At 43.9% G+C, this 20,197-nt stretch overlaps 1 protein-coding gene across 1 annotated transcript in view; it reads left to right on the plus strand.

The window, feature by feature from the left end:
* AGPAT5 (1-acylglycerol-3-phosphate O-acyltransferase 5) overlaps positions 1-19,925 on the plus strand; it is a 101,397-nt gene extending 81,472 nt beyond the window's left edge. Inside the window, exons 7-8 of the mRNA XM_019537503.1 lie at positions 13,936-14,059; positions 17,442-19,925. Of these exons, the coding sequence (XP_019393048.1) occupies positions 13,936-14,059; positions 17,442-17,667 (350 nt within the window). The 3' untranslated portion in view covers positions 17,668-19,925. The remainder of the gene's footprint in view (positions 1-13,935; positions 14,060-17,441) is intronic.
* Positions 19,926-20,197: the final 272 nt, after the last annotated feature.

Raw genomic sequence — 20,197 nt, forward strand, 5'->3', positions numbered from 1 at the left:
TCCCGAGGTCCCTTCCAGCCCTAATGTCTATGAAATCTATGAAACATTTTCGAGCGGAGTGCTAAAAACACCCATAACCTTGACTTCAAAGATGCTGGCATGCCAGGGGCAGATGGTGGGGGAGCTGCAAGAGGCCCAATCCTTATTCTGGTAATACAGCCCCTGCCCCTTCCCTGCTATCTGCCCTGAGGCACGCATGACAAGCAAAATGCCTTTGTGTGCCATGCTCTGGCACCCGTGCCTGGGGTTGCCTACACCTCTACTAGGTCATGTTACATGATAAAGAAAAAGTATAAGTCAGGCAGGCATAAAACTAAGCAAATACAGGTGCAATAAAAAATCATTCTAATGATTGTTGAAGAAAAGGAATTAAGTGCTGTGGTAATTCTGAGTTTAAACTAGTATGATATTTTATTTGTAATATTTGTTTTTCAGGAAAATTTTCTTCAGTCACTTATTTGCATCATGCTGCTTTTCAGAAAGGACACTGTAACTCTTAACCGTAGTTATGATTCTTGACTTCCTTTCCTGTGATTATCGCTAAACACTGACATTTCAGGCAAAGAACTGACAGAGTCCCTTGGTTCTTAAACAGCAGCATAAGTTTTTGTGAAGAATTAAGACTTTTAAAATTAAGACTTTTAGATATGAAAGTAAAATATTTTTTTGAGAAAAGGAATTTCCATAGGAAAAATTGGGAGGCTTTCTTTGTGTTTGTCACCATTTGAGAGCCACCTGAATCTGTTTCTTTCTAGTCTTTCTAAGCTTATCATTGCAGATGTCAGAGCTTGTTTTTAAAAAGCTAAATTGGGCTAAATTTTAGTTATTTCTCTCTCTGCCTAGAATTTGGGTGTTAGCTCCATTTGTAACAACCACTGTTTCTCTGAATGTTCAGATGAATTTGGGTATTAGCAATTATATTCTTTGAGACTTTATGACAGGAGTATACAGTGATCAGACAGCCTTGTTGGCAACAGCAACCCAACATTAGAGAGGATTTTAAAAAAACAGTCTACATGTATGCTGAAGTCTTTTTCTTGATGGTAATAAAAGCAGGCCTGACTTCTTTGGATATTGGCAGCCCGGTCCTCTTGTCAGTCTGGTTTGTTTGAACAGCTGCAGGCTCTCAAGGGGATGCAATTTTATTATCAAGCCTAAGTTCTTTTGCTTGTCTGTGTTCGTGGACCTTCTCTGCATTAATCCAAATCAGTTTTGCAGATTTGCTACAGGCAACACAAAAACATCTTGACAAATAGTCCTGGCATTGTCCCAACACAACAGTTGATCATCTGTTTGAGACAGGGATACCCTGAGCTGTTCCTTTACTCCCTACCTGTTTTTCAAGGCAGTTGCCTATTGAGTTAAACCAAAATAGTCATATAGGAAATATGTGACTCACTAGGCTAACCTACAGCGTTTATAAATTATTAAAGAAAAACTTCAGATTCATCTTTTACCATAGATCTGTAAAGTATAAGGCAGCCCCAGCCAGAATATCCTGAACAGTAGTTCTGCACACTGGCATTATTGATAGGAATAGAACTATATTAACGAGTTGTTACAGCTGAGCGAATAAGCACTGCTACTCAGCAAAGATAATTAGCCCAAGCACAGCCCCATTTCTGAGCTGCTTCATTCTATAGATGTGTCACCAGGATGGCTGCATTAAAAGAGCACATTTGGTGTATGGATTTGGTCTTTCCCACAGAATGGGAGGGTTTGTTTCAGTGAACAGGTCCTATGGGTGCAGTTTTTTGTCAAATATTGTGTTGCAGAGGCTGTGGAATGGGCTGGGCCACCCAGGCCATGGGCCAACCAACATTTAACGCAACGATTCAAACACAGCCCCACTCCCTGCCTCTCTCCCTCGTGCACAGCAGCAGCCACACTCTGCTGCCTGCAGCCCTGCCCAGAGAGAAGAGTGACAGTCCCTTCCAGCCAATGCACGAGGTCCTGTTCCAGTGTATTGACTGCAGGGGGCTGTCCCTCTTCCCTCCTGGTGGGGCTGTGGAGCACGGCTGTGGCTGCATGTGTTAGGAGGCATGGAGGCAGGCAGGGAGTGGGGCTGTGTCTGAATCACCGCGCTAAACATCAGTCAGGCCATGGCCCCTCCCTGTTCCATGGCTTCTGTTGTGTTGTTTCAGCTAGATCAGTGATTCCCAAGCTTTGTGGATCAGTGAGCCATTGTTAACTCTCAAAATTTCTTGTGAGCCACTACACTCTTTTACCATTAAGCTGTTAACATGAAGAGAGAGCGGTGCAAACCACAGTTGGAAAACTGAGTTAACCCTTTCTGCTATCCAGTTTCCTGCATTAAAAGCATTGTAGAAAAGCACTATATGCTACTTACCCTTTTGTAAGAGCAAAAACTATTTAAAGCCTCAAACTCTAGAACTTCATATATTTGGGAACATCTATAATATTTTTTAAAGAAACTTCTGAGTTTCAGGATCTTTTCAGCTGCGCCTTTTTATTTTTATTTTTTTTTTGGTCTTAATATTTTAAAGGTTTCACAATTAATTTAACTTTAATCTCTTTGATTCTCCCTGGATGTCAACTTTGTCACAGTGCACTACTTGCATGTACTAGTTGTGTTGCTTTTCGCTGGCTAGCATTCTAATGGAACACCCCTGTGTTCCTTGGGGATGCATAGAGACATTCAGGGACGTTAGATCACATTAAAAATGGCCACCTAATTTAACTTGGTTTGCCCAGGTGCAGACCTAACACTTAGATCAGGGATCAGCAACCTCCAGCATGCATGCCATTAGTGGCACGTGGAGACATTTTTCCCGGGATGCACTCATAGAAATATTTTGTTTGTTTGTTTTAAGTTGCTGCTCTGGGCTGTGCAGCCACAGGTCCCAGTGCCGCAGCAGGCACTAGGGCAGAGCCAGAAGAACATAGGTAGGGAGGCTGCCCCAACCCTGTGCTCCCACACTGTACCCTCCAGCCCAGCTGGCCCCTGGAGGGAGCTGCCCAGGCAGGCAGATGCCCTGTCCCACCCAGGGCAGCACTGAGGTGCCGAGTGCTTGGGCCAGACGGTTGGGACAGGGTCTGGGTGGCATGGTGGGAGGCGCCGCAGGCAAGCCAGCCCAGTTGGGTCCTTAGAAAGGTGGGGGCTGGGCAAGAAGTGGGGGCGGCCCTGGGACTCTGCAGGCTCAAGCTGTGGTGAGCAGGTAGGCGGGGGTGCCCAGTGGCACCCGTGGTGGGGCATCGCCCAGCCCACGCAGCTCCTCAGGGATGGGCTGCAGCCACCTTGCACATGTGGGAATGCTGCCTGGCTGGGGCAGGATGCCAGGCTTGGGGGGCTTCCCTCTCTGGGATCGGCCTCCCTGCATGCTGGGCACAGGGCAGGCAGGAAAAAGCCATCCCCAGTGCAGGGGCCTGGCCGTGGGAGCCCACTGGCACCTAGGAACAGCCACTGCGGATGCCTCATTCTGCCTGAGTCCCGGCTTTGCCCAACTGCAGCTCCCCCTCAAGGGGCCAGGGCTGGGGCAGGAACTGCACAGAGTTGCTGTGCCACAGGCTCCCAGCTGGCTTGGCCCTGAGCACCATCTGCGGTAGCTGTTCCCAGAGCCCGGGGAACAGCCTGTGGCTGCAGCTCCCATTTGCACTGTATCTGGCATGCACAGAGACCAAGCAGGGAGCTCCCTGGGCCCGGTGTCCTGCCTCAGCCAGGCAGCATCCCTTCGTGGGCAGGGTGGCTGCACCCCACCCCGCGGAGCTGCGCAGGCCAGCTGGGCCCCACCTCTGGTGCTGCTGGGCCCCCCGCTGTAGCCCAAGTAGCAGAGCCCTGGGGCAGCCCCCATTCCCTACCTGACACCAGCTCTCAATTTACTGTATTAAAAAAAAAAAAAAGCAGTATTAATGATTATTAACTGTATTTAAATATGCAGTGCATCCTGCTATGTACCCCCTCCACCCCAGTTTTTGTTTTTGTGGTATGCCAGCACTCCAGCACCTTACAAGGTAGGCATTGTGGGTTTTTTCAGCACTCTGGCCAAAAAATGTTACCTACCCCTGACTTAGAGCCTTAGTTAAGTCAATCTAAGTGTGCACGGTACAGAAGTTCCAGGAAGGTTATGTTGGTCCAGAATGGCTGACCTGATCTAAGTTAACCCTGCCTCCAAGGTAGTCTAACTTAATTGGGTTGGCTATTTTTAGGCCAGTCTAAGTGTGTCAAACTTCCATACAGTTTCCAGCACAGCCATGGGGTTGAGAAAGCCCAGCTGCTGACCGGGGGCTGTGCTTTTCCTACACAGTGCCCTGGTACTGGACTACTTTTAGCCCTCTGGCCACTTGCGACACTCCCAAATGGACTACTTGCAAACCCCCACGCTGTAGATTAGACAGCTCCCCCACAACCCACCAAACCCCTATTTCACAAGCTGCTCCCAGTGCCAATTTTATCAGCATTCACTGATGCCCGGAGCTGAAGAACTAAATCCCATTGTGGAGGATGGATGAAGGGTAGGTTTGGCAGCGGGTGGGATGAGAGAGATTGTTCATCTGGGGGTTTGGGGGGGTGAGGAGTTGAACATAACCTTTTGTCCTGGGTAGTAAGGGAGAGACAGCCCCCCTGATCCTGCCAAACCCCACCAAGCCCCCCAGTGGACACTGCCTTTCCCTCACAGACCCTTCCAGACCCCTAATTCCCCCCATGGAGCCCACCTGCCCCACCCTAGCCTTCCCTTGCAGACCTCACTAATCCCCTCTCCCCCCCCAGTCCCTCCAATTACCCACCAGGAGCCTGTTTGCCCCCCCCAAGTCCTCTCACACTAGCCCCCCATCCCAATTTACCTTAGATTTGATTGCTGTTTTTAACTCGATCTAGCCTCCCCCTAACCTCCCTGAATCTCTGTACCCAGCCTGGAACGAGCAATGAAAGCTTTCTGTTAGCTGGACTCAAGATAATTACAGATATGAATGTATGATGCACTCCAGCACTTGGAGTTCATGTTTGTTTTGTTTGTTAATTACTAATCTTGGATACAAAACAGCTGAAAGCATAGTGTTGGTGTTTCTCACACTTTAAGATGAAATTTATTGATAATAATTTATTAGGTTAAAAGCTTGAGTCTAGACTAATGAGTCTATGAACTTCAGAATAAAAAACATCATAAAATGATTGAAGGAAGATGTTTTCAATTTGGAAAAGGGTTTTTAGAGGTGGTTATAATATACATACACGTGGACAGCTGAACAGGCAGAGTTTATAGACCATAGCTCCCAGTATTATGTTGCTAAAACCATGTTTTCTGCCAATTAAATTTTATTTGTATATTTTAAGAACAGCTTCTGCAGATAAGATTTTGGCCTCTCTGATATCACCTTTTCATTGCCAAGATCCTTCAAGGTAAAGGAGGATGTCAGGCTCTGATGTATTGGTGATTAGCTAGCTATCATTTATAAAACAGTAGGAAGAATAATTATTGGGAGAAGACTCTGAGGTTGTTTGCGTGTAACATTAAGGAATGGGGTTTTTTTTAACTATGTCAGTAATTTTGTGCATTAAATGTTTTTGATTTTCAGTGGGTGCATCTACATGTGCATTAATGTGCTTTAGTTAATGTGCATAAAATATAGTACCTCCATTGTGAGGTACAAGGAAAATGCACATTAGTCTGTCTTAATGCATATTAACTAAAGAGCAGTTTTTAAATGGCACTTAATGTATGTTAGCCTATTTTAATCCACACTAATGAAATAGCACCATTTTAATGATGCTTTAATGTGCATTAATATAAGCTTAATACACATTACAGTGCGTATGTAGACACGCAGTGCGTCTTTTAGTTGGACTAAAGGCTCTAAATGATGATGATCTGTTTTGAAGATTCAGAATTCATAACTAGTGAAATACAAATGATTTAAGTATTTGTTTGAAATTAAAATCCATTTGATCTCTGATTCTTCCTTAGAAACTAACATTCACATTTTCATGAATCCACATAAGACTCCTAGCTGCCTTGTTGCCATTGTTCGTTCTTATGCATCAGGGAATAGGAATTCTAAGTGCACGAATGGACCCAGCATTCTAGCTCTTAAAGCATTTTAAATTGCTGCTTCTTCCTGTGGTGGGTCATTATTAGCATTCTAAACATTATAAGCTTTTGGTAGTTAAGTTACTGTTAAGTTATTTTGCATGGTAGAAAGTTTTAGCAAATTATCTTCCATATGAAATTCAGTCCGCTGTGGTTGCACAAAGGTTGTTAATATTCATTTAACACACATTTATATTATGCTTAGCTCCTGAGTCATCAAAATGACTAATATTGTCCCTAATGTAAAGTTTGATATAATGTATGATTCTTAATTACGTTATATCACAGGAGGGGAAAGTTCAGACTTGTTTGTTCCTCCAGTTAATTATAACAAATTCTGGCAGGTTTTGAGATTTTAAAACCTGTCATATGTATGCTTCAGGGGCCACTGTCTCTGAAGTTGGATGTAATTTGTGTGCGATAAATTGCTGCAATAAAGCTTAGTCTCTTAGCTTAATTACATAAGCCTTTGGGGAGTTGAGCTGATGTGCAATTAAGGGTCATGAGACTACCACAAACCTTTAGAGGGTGTAGTGATAAAATCCAGCTGTTCTTTCTCAAAACCAGCAGCTCAATAAATTGTTCTTAATCCATCAACATACTTAAGTAGTTTCAGAGACTAAAAAAATGGAATCAGTCACATAAAGCACGAAAATGAATTGCATAATTAAAAATAGCTCTGTTCCTAGCCTGATTGACTGCATTAAGACCATTCATATAGCTATATTAAAGATCTGGGTTTAAAAATGGTCCTGTAACAATGATGTGTGTGGGAATCCTCATCTCCTATGATGAAAAGGCACTTGAACTGCTTTTAGCTACAAATCATATTGCAGGCCATCCTGGTTATCAAGCTGCAAGCATAAGTACAGTTGTAAGGAACGGGTGGGTTTTACATAGGTGGGAAACCTTGACAGGTGAAGGATTGAGGATTTTGATTTAGGACAGGGTCTCAGACTCACTCTATGCCCCAGGCTGGATGTGGAATATGGGGTTCTTTTGGCAGCAACCTTGTAGGTCACCGGGCCAGTGATGGAGGGCAAAGAGCAGCAACAGCAGCCATCGCCAGTCCCCTTGCCAGCAACAGCCATGCCTGACATGGCCTCATAGTCCTAGATTTCCATGGCATTCCCCTCCATGCATTTGAATTCCCTGGCTCACCAGGAACCTGGTGAATGGTATGCTTGATGCTTCTGACTTGTGCAGATTAAACTCATGCTTTACTCAAAAGCTAGAAGAAGTGGGACTGTCTACAGGTTAGGGACTATTTAGAAAAGGTGGACGTGTACAAGTTCATGGGACCAGATGCAGTGCATCCGAGGGTACTAAGGGAATTGGCTGATGTGACTAGAGAGCCACTGGCATTATCTTTGAAAATTCTTGACAATCAGGGGACATCCTGGGCGAATGGAAAAGGGCAAATATGGCACCCATCTTTAAGTAAGGAAAGAAGGAGGATCGAGGGAACTACAGACCAGTCAGCCTCACTTCAGTCCCTGGAAAAAGCATGGAGCAGAGCCTCAAATAATCCATTTCTAAACACTTGGAGGAGAAAAAGGTGATTAGAAACAGTTGGCATGGATTCACAAAATGTAAGTCATGCCTGATCAACCTGATTGCCTTCTGTGATGAAATAACTGGCTCTGTGGATGTAAGGAAAGTAGTGCACATAGTGTACCTTGACTTTAGCAAGGCTTTTGATACCATCTCCCACAGCACTCTTGCAAGCAAGTTGAGGAAGTATGGGATGGGCGAGTGGACTATGAGGTGGATAGAAAGCTGGCTGAATCGTAGGGCGCAGCGGGTAGTAATCAATGGCTCAATGTCTAGTTGGCAGCCAGTAGCAAGTGAGTGCCTGAGGGGTCGGTCCTGGACCCTGGGTTTCATTCAATATTTTCATTAATGATGTGGAAAACAGGATGGATCGCACCCTCAGCAAGTTTGTGGATGACACCAAGGGATGGTGTAGTAGATAAACTGGAGAGTAAAGCTAGGATTCAGAGAGGCCTAGACAAATTGGAGGATTGGGCCAAAAGAAATCATGAGATTCAATGAGGACAAGTGCAAAGTCATGCACTTAAGACAAAAGAATCCCATGCACTGTTACATCCTGAAGACTGACTGGTTAAGCAGCAGCTCTGCAGAAAAAGACCTGGGGGTTATAGTGGATAATACGCTGGACATGAGTCAGCAGTGATCCCTTATTGCCAGCATACTGGGCTGCATTATGACTGGACTACCAAACCAGGAACAAGTGATTGACCAAGAATTTGCCAGCGAAGTGGCCGAAGCTGCATGCTCTTGGTGCATGGTCGTCATGGGAAACTTCAGCTACATGGACATCTCATGGGATGAGCACTCGGCCAAATCCAATCAGTCTCAAAGCTTTCTTACATGCGTGGATGAGCTCTAACTGTCTCAAGAAGTTTATGGGCTGGCAAGAGGCAAGGCGCTGCTGGACCTGGTACTGCCAAAGGGGATGATCTAATCAGTGACCTAAGAATCAAAGAGAAGCTAGATTACAGTGACCACGAGTTGATCACTTTCACTATTCATTGCAAAGCTGGGAAGTCAGTCAGCAATGCAGTAGTCCTGGACTTTAAGAAAACTGACTTTTATAAGCTCAGGAGGCTTGTTCTTGAGGCCCTGAAAGGCCATGATTTCAAGAGGAGAATTCAGGATGAGTAGTTGCTCCTTAAGGAAGTGATCCTAGAAGCACAAGGGGAGTCCTTCCCAACCCGTAGGAAAGGAGGTAAAAGGGCTCAAGTACCCCCTTGGCACAACAGGGAACCCATGGATCTCCTATGTCTAAAAAGAGGCATACAAAGGGTGCAAAGCCAGAAAGCCCACTAAGGAGGGGTTTCTGTACTGTACTGGTCCGCTCCTGCAGGGAGCGAACTAGAAAAGCTAAGGCTGCAACTGAACTCCATCTGGCTACAGGTATCAAAGACAATAAAAACTCCTTCTTCAGATATGTGGGCAGTTGAAAGAAAAACAAGGGCAACATTGCTGGGGCAGCTGACTACCAGCACCCAGGAAAAAGCCAATTTGCTTAATGATTACTTTGCATCAGTTTTTCACCAGCCCAAAGGGACCACCCTGCCTAACATGGTGCGGGATGACCAGGGTGAGGATGTGCCCACCATTGATATGGATCTTGTGAGGGAGCATCTTGAGAGGCTGGACACCCCCACCCCAAATCATCTGGTTTGGATAGGTTGCACCCAAGAGTGCTAAAGGAACTGGCAGACATGATAGCACAGCCACTGGTGAAGATATTCAAGAACTTGTGGCACTCAGGCGAAGTACCTGAAGTTTGGAAGAGGGCCAGTGTGGTGCCCATCTTCAAGAAAGGGAGGAAAGGCGACCTGGGAAACTACAGGCCGATCAGTTGGACCTCACACCCTGGGAAGATTTTTTTGGAAAAAATAATCAAAAAACTTGACAGGCAACATTCTGAGGGATAGCCAGCATGGATTTGTTGCAGGTAGGTCCTGCTTGACCAATCTCATTTCCTTCTATGACCAGGTGATGCATCAGCTAGACAAAAGGGAAGAGGTTGATGTCATATATTTGGACTTTAAAAAAGTCTTTGACCTGATGTTCCAGGATGACTTCATGGAAAAATTGGGCAATTGCAGTCTCAACTACTCCACAGTCTGATGGCTGAGGAACTGGGTCCGAGGTCCAGCCCAGAGAGTGGTAGTTGACAAAACTGAATCACCATGGCACTCAGTGACTAATAGCACCCCCCAAGGCTCCATTCTCAGACCTGTACTCTTGAATGTCTTCATAAACAATCTGGACACTGCCGTCAAAATCGGACTGGCTAAGTTTGCTGACAACACCAAACTTTGGGGAAGAGTGTCCACACTTGACGGTAGGCTGGTGATCCAGGCTGACCTTGATAGGCTTGCAAGGTGGGCGGATGAAAATCAGATGGCATTCAATACGGAGAATTGCAAGGTGCTCCACCTCAGGAATAAAAACCCGCAGCATGCTTGTAGGCTCAGCAATGCTACACTTGCTAGCACCATGACTGAAAGAGACTTGGGGGTCATGATTGACCACAAGCTGAATATGAGCCACCAATGCAATACCACAGCTGGTAATGCAAATAAAACTCTGGCTTGCATCTACTGATGCATCTCAAGCAAGACCCAGGATGTCATTCTCACACTGTACTTGACCTTGGTAAGGCCACTGCTTGAGTACTACATCCAATTCTGGGCTCCACAATTCAGGAAAGACGTGGGGAAGCTTGAAAGAGTCCAAAGGAGAGCCGCACACATGATCAGAGGGCAAGAAAACAGGCCTTATGAAGAGAGGCTGCAAGCTATGGGGCTCTTCAGTCTAGAGAAGCACAGGCTCAGGGGAGATCTGGTGGCAGCCTATAAGTGCATAAGGGGTGTGTATCAGGATCTGAGGGAATACCTGCTCACCAGAGCACCTTAGAGGATGACAAAGTCCAACAGTCACAAACTCCTGCAAGACAGTTTTAGGCTGGACATAAAGAAAAAACTTCTTTACTGTCCGAGCCCCCAAGGTCTGGAACAGACTCTCCCCCCCTCCCCGTCCCCCAGAGGTGGTGCAAGCACCTACTCTGGACACTTTCAAGAAACTTTTGGATGCTTATCTTGCTGGGATCCTTTGACCCTAGCTGACTTCCTGCCCCTGGGGCAGGAGGCTGGACCTGATGATCTTACAAGGTCCCTTCCAGCCCTAATGTCTATGAAATTAGTAGGAGCATTGCCAGCTGGTCAAGGGAAGTAATAATTCCACTCAGTTCTGGACTGGTGAGGCCACATCTGGAGTACTGTCCAGTTTTGGGCCTTCCACTATAGAAAGGATGTGGACAAGTTGGAGAGAATACAGTGGAGAACAACAACAGTGGTTTGAGGGTAGGAGCTCATTACTTACGGGGAGAGGCTAAGGGACCTGGGTTTATTTAGTTTAGAAAAGAGAAGACTGAGGGGGATTTAATAGCGACCTTTTAGCTACCTCGGGTGGTTACAGTGAGAATGGAGCAAGACAGAACAAGGAACAGTGGTCTCAAGTTGCAGCAAGGGAGGTTTAGGAAACACTTTCTCACTGGGAGGGTGGTGAAGTACTGGATCAAGTTACCCAGGGGTGGAATCTCCGTCCTTGGAGGCTTTTAAGGCCTGGCTTGCCAAAGCCCTGGCTGGAATGATCTAGTTGGGGATAGTCCTGCTTTGAGCAGAGGGTTGGACTGGATGACCTCCTGAGGTCCCTTCCAACTCTAATTATCTATGATTCTATGGCCATGTCCACACGAACGTGGACTTTTGGTTCCCCAGGGACAACTAGCAGTGGTGGACCTTGTGCCACTGCTAGTTGTCCCTGGTTAATGCCTCTCCCTCACCCCCTCTGGTGTACGGCAAGTTGCACTGGGTGGGGTAAGGGAGCCCCTTACTTGGGGCCCTGGGGGCCTCCTGGGGCTTCAATAGCAGCAGTCCTGCTGCTTGAACTGACTGGAAGCTGGAATGTGGCTTCAGTTGGCTCAGCTCCATTTTTGAGCAGTGCGTGCTGCCCCTGCTTGTGCTGCTCCACCTTTTTTTTTTTTCTGTGGCGATCCAGGGGTCAAAAAAAGCACCCGCACTGCTCCCTTGCAGCACAGAGAACACCTGACCGTGCAGTATGTGACTCTGCACACGTTTCTTTGGTTCCACATACCACACGGCCGCGCTCATCTGGACACAGCTTATGATTCTAGCAGATGTGGGAAGGTCCGCAGCTATTCGCATGGGTTGTGGATAACAGAAGGAACACCAATACATGAGTATGATCCAACTTTTTGAAAATGGAGAAATGGGTTAAATGATGTTTTTTAATTGCTTTTATATAGCTATACCCTGTAATTTCCCTCTTATTAGCTGTGCTTTAATGGTGGCAATAATTGTCCTTTGCTGTTTTAAAACAACAAATGGTTTAATCAGTATTTTTCTAAAGCATATAGTAATTATGAAAATGCCATGCGAGTTTGGGCTGACTGTTTGGGCTTTTCCTTTTGCTATGTGATCTGACTAAATTGTGTACAAGAGAGTAATCAAATCAGAACACACGTAATGCTAAGGACAAGCCCCTTTGTTCTTTCACAGAATAAATCGTAGCACACAACATAAAATAGTAGAAATGTCTTGTGTAAAATTGTCGTACTCCAAAACAGTGGTTAAAATGTCTGCAGCTTTGACAAGCTTTGCCCTTAAAAGTAAATGTGGCTATATACCATATTTACCCAAATCCAAAATGAGGCTTTTCCCCTCCATCGGGGGGGGGCTCCTCTTAGATTTGAATACTGGCCTGGGGCAGGTGCTAGCTCAGCTCTGGATTTGGCCCCAGGTTCAGGCTTGTTGCCTACTCCAGGCTGGAATGGCTCATTTGGCAGGGGAGGGAGCATGTGGCTTGTGGGGAGCACAGGGAAGACAGCAGGGTAGGGAGGGAACCTGTAGCCCTCCCCCCAGCCCTGCCCCACTATGCCTGTGCATGCCTCCCCCCCCCTTTGTCCCACCATAGACTTGCCACTCCCCCCCCCCAGCCCCAAGCAGCCATCTTGACCCAGCTGTTCCTTCCTTCCTTACTTTCTGTTCTGGCTCCAGCCCCAACCCAGCTGGCTGGGAGCTGCTGCCACTTGTCCTTGTCTGGGCCTGGGCTGAGCTGAAGGTGGACCATGGCTGCACGGCTGCTGGCTTAGGGGCAAAGCTGTAGCAGAAGGTATGAGGAGAGTTGGACAGGGAGGTTGAGTGGGAGGAGGCACGGGCAGGGGACCATGTATAGGCAAAGGAGGGAGGGAGGCAGGCTGTAGGGCAGAGCAGGGGGTGGGGGGAAAGCAGGCTGCAAGGAAGACAAGGGGTGGGGTAAGCTTTAGGGGGTGGGGGCAGATGCAGGTATGGAGGGATGGGTGGCATGGGACACATGGCAGGGGGGGTGTATAGGGGTACAGGCACAGGGGCGCAGGGTTGGGGGTCTGGCCCCTTGCCCCCTCCCACTGCTTTCCGTGCTGCAGCAGTTGGGCCAGGGGGTGGGGGTGAGTTTAAGGTGACCTTCCATTAATTGGATTCTATTTATAACTTCCCAAGTGTAGAATCTAATTACTGGGATCATCTTAAATTCAAAGTCTTGGATTTGGGTGAATATTGGATAATGTGAGTAAAGTCTTCATCTTGGATTTGGATGAATATGGTGTACGCTACAGTGGCATTCGAGATCTAGTAGAAAAAAGACGTATTTGTTCCTGACAATCCATTTTTACGTATTTTAGAAAGTTCCACTGAAGGACTTAGTCTCCACACAAAACACATCAGTGAACGCTGTTAACATTTGTTGGAATCAGAACAGGAATATTCCCCATGCACAGTATTGTAGAGTTTGTACAGCGGATTATTGGGCAGTTTCCCATTCTGGATCAGACAGCGGATAAAATTGTCAAAAGCCCCTTTGTTGAGATATATGTCTCCACGGTGACTCCCTGGTGCCATACTCAGATGGTTTACAAAGTGGACCTGTTCTGTTCTGTTCTGTGAGTGCTAGTACATAAACTGGAAACAAGTAGCTCCCTAGATGTATCTGCACTGAGGTGGCTATGTTGTTTCCAGCTTCAGAGGGAGCATGTGAGAAGCAGGCTTGGAGTGCTTCATTCAACACATTGCAATATTAGAGTAGTACAGCTGAGCCCTGCCTCTAAATCTTGTAAGAGGCTTAATACTCTTAAAAGATGTGGTGCTTTTGAAAATGGGTAGGTTGGCTGTAAAGAATCCGGCTTGTAGAGATATAAAGTAAAATTTTCAGTGGAAGGCAAATGACATTTCTACTCTTTAAAAGATACTTATCATACTCTGTTTTTATTTTGTGTTTTGTTTTCTTTTGTTAGAATTCCTGTGTCAGGAATGTCCAAGGGTTCATATTTATATTGATCGACTTGAATTGAAGGATATTCCAGAAGAACAGATGTATATGAGAAGATGGCTTCATGAACGCTTTGAGATAAAGGATAAGTGAGTAGCAGTATTCATAATGTCACAGCTGATGCTGTGAAGATCTCCTGTTTCAAAGTAACTTATTTTCAGTATCAACACAAAGAACAAGTTTCTGTGGACCAGGCTGCCCATGCTATAAACACCCTGCAGAAAGAGCCTCCATGAAGCAGACTCAGTTCTTTCACAGCTTTCCTCTATGTGTTCCTTTGGTAGGGGTGCCCCACATCAAGGTACCCTTAGAACAGTGGTTCCCAGCTGTTTTAGACTGCAGACTAGAAGTGACCATGGACCAGCAAACTATACACCAGCTTACTGCAGGCTTCAGGTCCAGCAGCCAACCCTTCACAGCCCGGTATCAGGCCGTGGCCTGGGGACTAGGAACCTCTGCCTTAAAAGTAGGGTGTTCAGGCCCTGGCCCCTAGGCTAGATCCAGCCCTAAGCACAGTGTCTTCCAGCCTGCAGAGCAACCTACAGGTCCATGGGGAGACCCACAGGCTGTGACCCTGTGTGCTAGATATCCAGGCAACGTGAGGCTTGATCCTGGTGTTTGGGGTTCTCTCGTGCCTGCATCACTTCTCTGGCCCATTGGGGTGAAAAGGTTGAGTGTCACTATCTTGGTTGAGTGCTATCACCTTAGAACAATGGGACCTACATGGATATACCTTTAGAAACGTCTTCCTCTGTATCTGACTGGGGTCTCTACCAGTCCAATCAAGTTCATGTGTAGCAAGGTTTAGTTGGAACCTCTGTGCCAGGTTTTTCTTTCTTGCCCATTAACTCCTAGATGTGAAGAGGCAATTGCTGAGGAATCTAGTGTGGTTCTTTACGTTCTAAAGGTTGTATTTCTCCTTTGTTAAAACTGTATTTAAGTAAATGAATGAATTAACTTAGCCGATGATCTTTTGAATCCATGGAAAAAGCAAGTACTATCTATATTTGGCTTTCATTGTCATTATTTTTTTTGCCTCACAATACTGCTGTATGGAAGAAGCACTAATCTCTTGAGGACCTGAGGTCCAAGGTAGAATAAATTACTTGTCAAAGGTCACACAAGAAGTCCCCAGATGAGCCAGGAGTTGAACATTGGTCTCAGCCCCTATGCTGCATCCTCTGCACTGGACTATCCAAACTGAAATCATTAGTGTCGGGACTATGAATTTTAAGATATGAAAAAAATCAGTAATTTTCAGAATTTTATCTGCTTATAGAATTAATCGCAAATGCAATAGAGAGGAACTACTATAACTGATAGGTAGGGCCTGGTTTCAGTTGTGGGCCCAGCTTGCAGTGTGGTGGCTCCTTCAATCTTATGGTTCCTTTAATCTCTGCTGATTGGTGGAGGAGCCCTGCTGTTCACTGCTTGCTCCTGATGGCCAGGGGGTGGAAAACGTGGTTTTAAATTTGCTGCATTTTTTGCCTCCTGCCTGGTCAGCAGCCAGTGGCGGAAGGCAAAAACCACAGCATATTTAAAACTGCGGTTTTTGCCTTCAGCTATAAGGAGCAAGCAACAAGCAGCAAGGCCAGTGGAACCCTCTGCTAACACAGGGGGCGCAGGGGGAGAGACACTCCAAGATTAAAGAAGCCTCCACGCTCTAAACTGGGCCCGTGATTTAAACCAGGCCCTACTGATAAGCCTCTAAAGTAGTGACTCTCAGTATGGCACCCTGAGGTACAGTTGCATCCTGTTAGGGGTGCATGGAATGCCTTGCAGTATTAGCACTGCTGGCTGTACAGTTGCCTACATGTGATTCACAAGATAAGGCAAGCAATTTCAAATATATGAACCTTTAGTGTCAAAGACATTCTTAGCTGTTATGGTCTTTGTGTTCTTTGCAACAGAAGAGTTGTTCTATTATGTTTTCTGTAATCAAGAAATAAGTAAATTTCTGAGGAGGGCGCATTAAGTTTAAAAAGGTTGAGAACTATTGCTATATGGTAACATTTGCTATAATGTTTCTGACTCCACATGTAAGAATAATGGATACTGACAGACGCGGGGGGGAAAAAAAACCCAGTGCATTAACCGGAAGAACCATCACATCAGTTTGACCCGGCTCTCCAGTGTCTGTATACCTCACACACTTCAGTGGGGCTTTTTGGAGCTTTTATCAAATAAGTGATTCAATCAGTTATTAGTTAAAAGCGCCAAAAAACCCCACTGAAACGCATGAGATATACAGACTCTGGGCGAACCAGTTCAGATGGATGTATTGCCTCTTCTGGGCTTGTGCTGCATTCAGTGAAAGTAAAGCGCTGTTTTGGTTTTTTTTCCCCCTGCCCATGTCTTTAAGCAGCCAAAATGTCAGCATGTATTTCAGAAACTCTGTCATGAGACTTTGTTCTCCCCCTTTACTATGTGTAGGTATTTTTGTTTACCTGAGTTTCTTTTGTTTTCAGTTATTAAAAATAAAGCATTTGATTTCCTATGAGAGTTGTTTGCAGGGTGTTGAATAAATAGAAAAGTAGACTAGGAGCAGAAATGTTAAAGGATCATTGTGGGGAGGTAAGAATGGGTTGATGGGCAATAAAATCTTTTTTTTTTCCTTTTAAGAAGTTTAGTTTGACTGCTCATGTGTATACACATCCCTGTGGTGTTATCTCAGTTGTATTAAATACTTGAATTAAATATGGTATTTTCTAGCATACGATATGCAAGTTTTTCTAAGAAATCAGCTGCTAGAAATTGGGATGCACATTTTAAGCAAGGAAATGCTAGGAGCTTATGCAGCACAGGTCTCTGCCAGGAGAAAGCAGTGCTTCATGGAGGCAGCACAGTGAGTGCATGGAGCTCCCAAGGTGTTGGATGTGGACACTTTCTCTTTCCCTAAGGAGAGGCTCATGCTGCAGAAGCTGCTACTGACTCAACAGGAGCCTTTGCCCTGGCACCCAGAACTTGGCACCTCTGGATGTCTAAAGAAGAGCTGAGCCCCTGGTGCTGGAGCAGAGGCTTCTGCTGGACCATCTGGATAGGCCCCCATCTGACTTCTAGGTGTAGGCTAGGATCAGGTCCTCACCTCACCTGGCAGGCACTGCTAGCTGCCCACCCAGGTAAGCTCAAGCAGAGAAGAGAGATTGGGCAGTCTGGCTCAGCCAACAGCTGCTGCAGTGTCCAACAGCTATGAGGTTAACAGAGTACCCCCAGCGTTTTACCCCTCCACCCTGCCAACCACAGCAGCCTGTGTTTTCTCTGGGAAAATACTGTACTTACTCATTTCCATGGAAAAAAACATTTTTTTCATTCTGCTTTTCAAAAAACAAGGTGCATATCTTATTTATGTTGCATGCCAAAAATGCAGTGTTTGGTAGACGATGTAATCTAGGATATAAAGCTGTTAAGTGACAAAAAATGGCTTTAGCTGTACTAACACATACTTTGTCTCCACTTTTTATCTGCTCCTAGGTTGCTAATAGAATTTTATGATGCAAAGGATTCTAAAAGAAGAAATAAGTTTCCTGGAAAAGGTGTTCATTCCAAACTAAGCCTGAAGAAAACGTTACCTTCCTTACTGTTTCTAGGTAGCCTGACAGCTAGCATGCTTCTTACAGAATCTGGAAGGAAACTTTATGTAAAAACATGGATATATGGGACTCTAATTGGTTGTCTTTGGGTTAGTATTAAACCATAAGTAAATGGTGGTCTCTGGTCAGTGACATGTGCTATCTTCTGCACATAGCAGCAAACTTTTTTTCCTGAATTTATAAAGTAATGTAAATAAAGCCTTATTGATTGAACATTGGATAAATTTTGGATTTGTGACTTAAGCCTCTACACAATTGGTTGAGGGAATATATATATGTAGTTTTCCAATTTTGCTACTGATTTTTGCTGTATAAAGGACAGATAAACTGAGTTATATTACACATAGCCTTCCCCATGAACCTAATATTCACCTCTGTATACAGCAGACTACTCAAGTATATATTTGTATAAATGTAACTTAAGTAGACCCAGTGAATATATTTCTGGTGATTAATTTAGGGTGTATATTTATTCTTTTGACATCATTAATGTTGATTTGTAGTGGTTGTTGTTTCTTCAGTTTCTTGCAGTAACTCAATAAGAGAGATACTAGCTGCATCACAACAAAAAACAAAGCAAATGTTTTCTGTTATCTTCCTTTTCAGTTTTATCTAAATAATGTTCCTCAAAATGTAAAGGCTAGACTAATAAATCATGAAATATTACCCAAGTCAGAAAAAAGATTGCTAAGAACTTGCGTTCATGGGGAAGAAGCTCTGTTTATCTAGTGCATGATCTTTTGATTATATTGCATTAGTAGCTGTTAGAATTTATTTTACATGTGCAAAACATTCATTAATTTTATTGAAGAGGCAGCTTATTTTGCGCACCCAATGTCTGTGCATAAAAGAATGTATTCAGCATAATGAAATATTAAGTTTAAATGTGGCCTAGCCAGATTATAGTCTACCTTGTGTCTAAATTGTAAATAGCTTCTTGAAAAATTCAGCTAAGTTACTAGAACATTATAGTGTGTATGTGCCATAAAGAATGGTGAACATTCCAAAGTTTCTTGTTACCTCAAAATTATCTTGAAGCAAATAAATAGTAGTACTGTATTACTATTATTAAAGCAGGAATATATATTATGGTAACAAGGAACATTCAGATGTTCCTGCTAAATTTAAAGCATGTGCCTTTGCTACTAATCTATGATTTATTTTAGCCTAATATTTCACAGTCAAGGGATCATTTTAGTGCTATTATTATTATACTAGACTTTCACAGGATTCTAGCTGCTGCACACTTCACTTCAGTTGGATTGAAGGTAATGGTGTTGATATGGATTGCACTGTAGAATACTAGTGAAAAAATTACATATCAGTATTTCACCAACTTGAAATTTTATTTGTCAGCTGGCCTATGATTCTTGGGACTGTTGTGTGTTCTCTGTGGGAAAATTTTATTTTAAGGGAATAGACTGTTAGCACAGGGTTGGGGTTAGGATTAGATCCTGCATCTTCTTGCCTTGAAAACTTAGACTCGCTGTATCAGAATGCAAGACCTAGAAGATATTTTTATATCTCTTCTCCAAAGCTTTAAAAGTGCATTTCCTATTAAATTTAATGGGATTTGTATTGCATAAAGCTCAGTGTGCATTAAAATAATAGGCATCTTAAAACTATAATTAAATTTTTCAAAATCCACCATAGCCAGAATAATTGAACAAGATATTGTTTTTAATATATATTTTTCTTAGGATTTTATAGAAGAATATTTATGATTTCACCTTAAACAGTACAACTTTCAGTTTGCAGCTCTGTGCTGTGCTCTTTCACAACGATGAACCATGTTAAAACTGGGAAAAACAGTATTATTAATGAGGTTCTGCAACTAGGATAAAAAAGACCATTTTATATTGTAGCCAAATGTGCTCCCCATACAGTTTGGCCTTTTCTCAATGGATACGACTGGAATCCAGCATTCCCATGTTACTCTGACTTTGAAATATGAAAAGTAAATTTTAAAATGAATATTCACTTTGACCTGATTAAATGCATTTTTATATGACAGTCAAAAATTAAGAATGACATTTAGCTGTACAAAAAAAAGAGAATGCAAACTGCCTAACTTACTTGTAGCAGAATACCTGCTATTTTGAGATCTTAAAGACAAAAATAATCAATCTGTCTGGAATATAATCAATGCCATCCAACTAACTGGTATGTTTATTTTGAATGTTGTTCTCCTGGCTACTCTTACAGAATTTTTTCCTTTCAATTAATTTATAAATTTTTTAAAACTGTAATTTGCTGATATATATCAGGTGTTGGGAGTATTCTATGCTATTTCTTAATATGCACTGATATTAACTTGAACTATTTCTTCATTAAAAAGAAAAGAGCTGATGCTCATTCAACTTTTTGCCCTGCCTACTTTTTTGTTTCTGTGTTGGTAACACTTTGTGATTGAATTATTCTTTACAGAAAGTCTACATATGTATGTAAATGTACATACAAAAACCATTGTCTGCTAAAACATTTTCAGAAACTTGACATGTTCTATATTTACCAGTGGATGGTACTGACGAAAGAGTTAGATTGCACAATATACATCTGCATGCTCTTTAATGCACTTTTGCTACTGTGAATTAAATTTAGTACCTCTAATATGAGGTACTAAGTACATGCACGTTA

This window comes from Crocodylus porosus, unplaced genomic scaffold (genome assembly GCF_001723895.1).
Source record: "Crocodylus porosus isolate Cpor-Errol unplaced genomic scaffold, CroPor_comp1, whole genome shotgun sequence".
Taxonomy (NCBI): Eukaryota; Metazoa; Chordata; order Crocodylia; family Crocodylidae; genus Crocodylus; species Crocodylus porosus.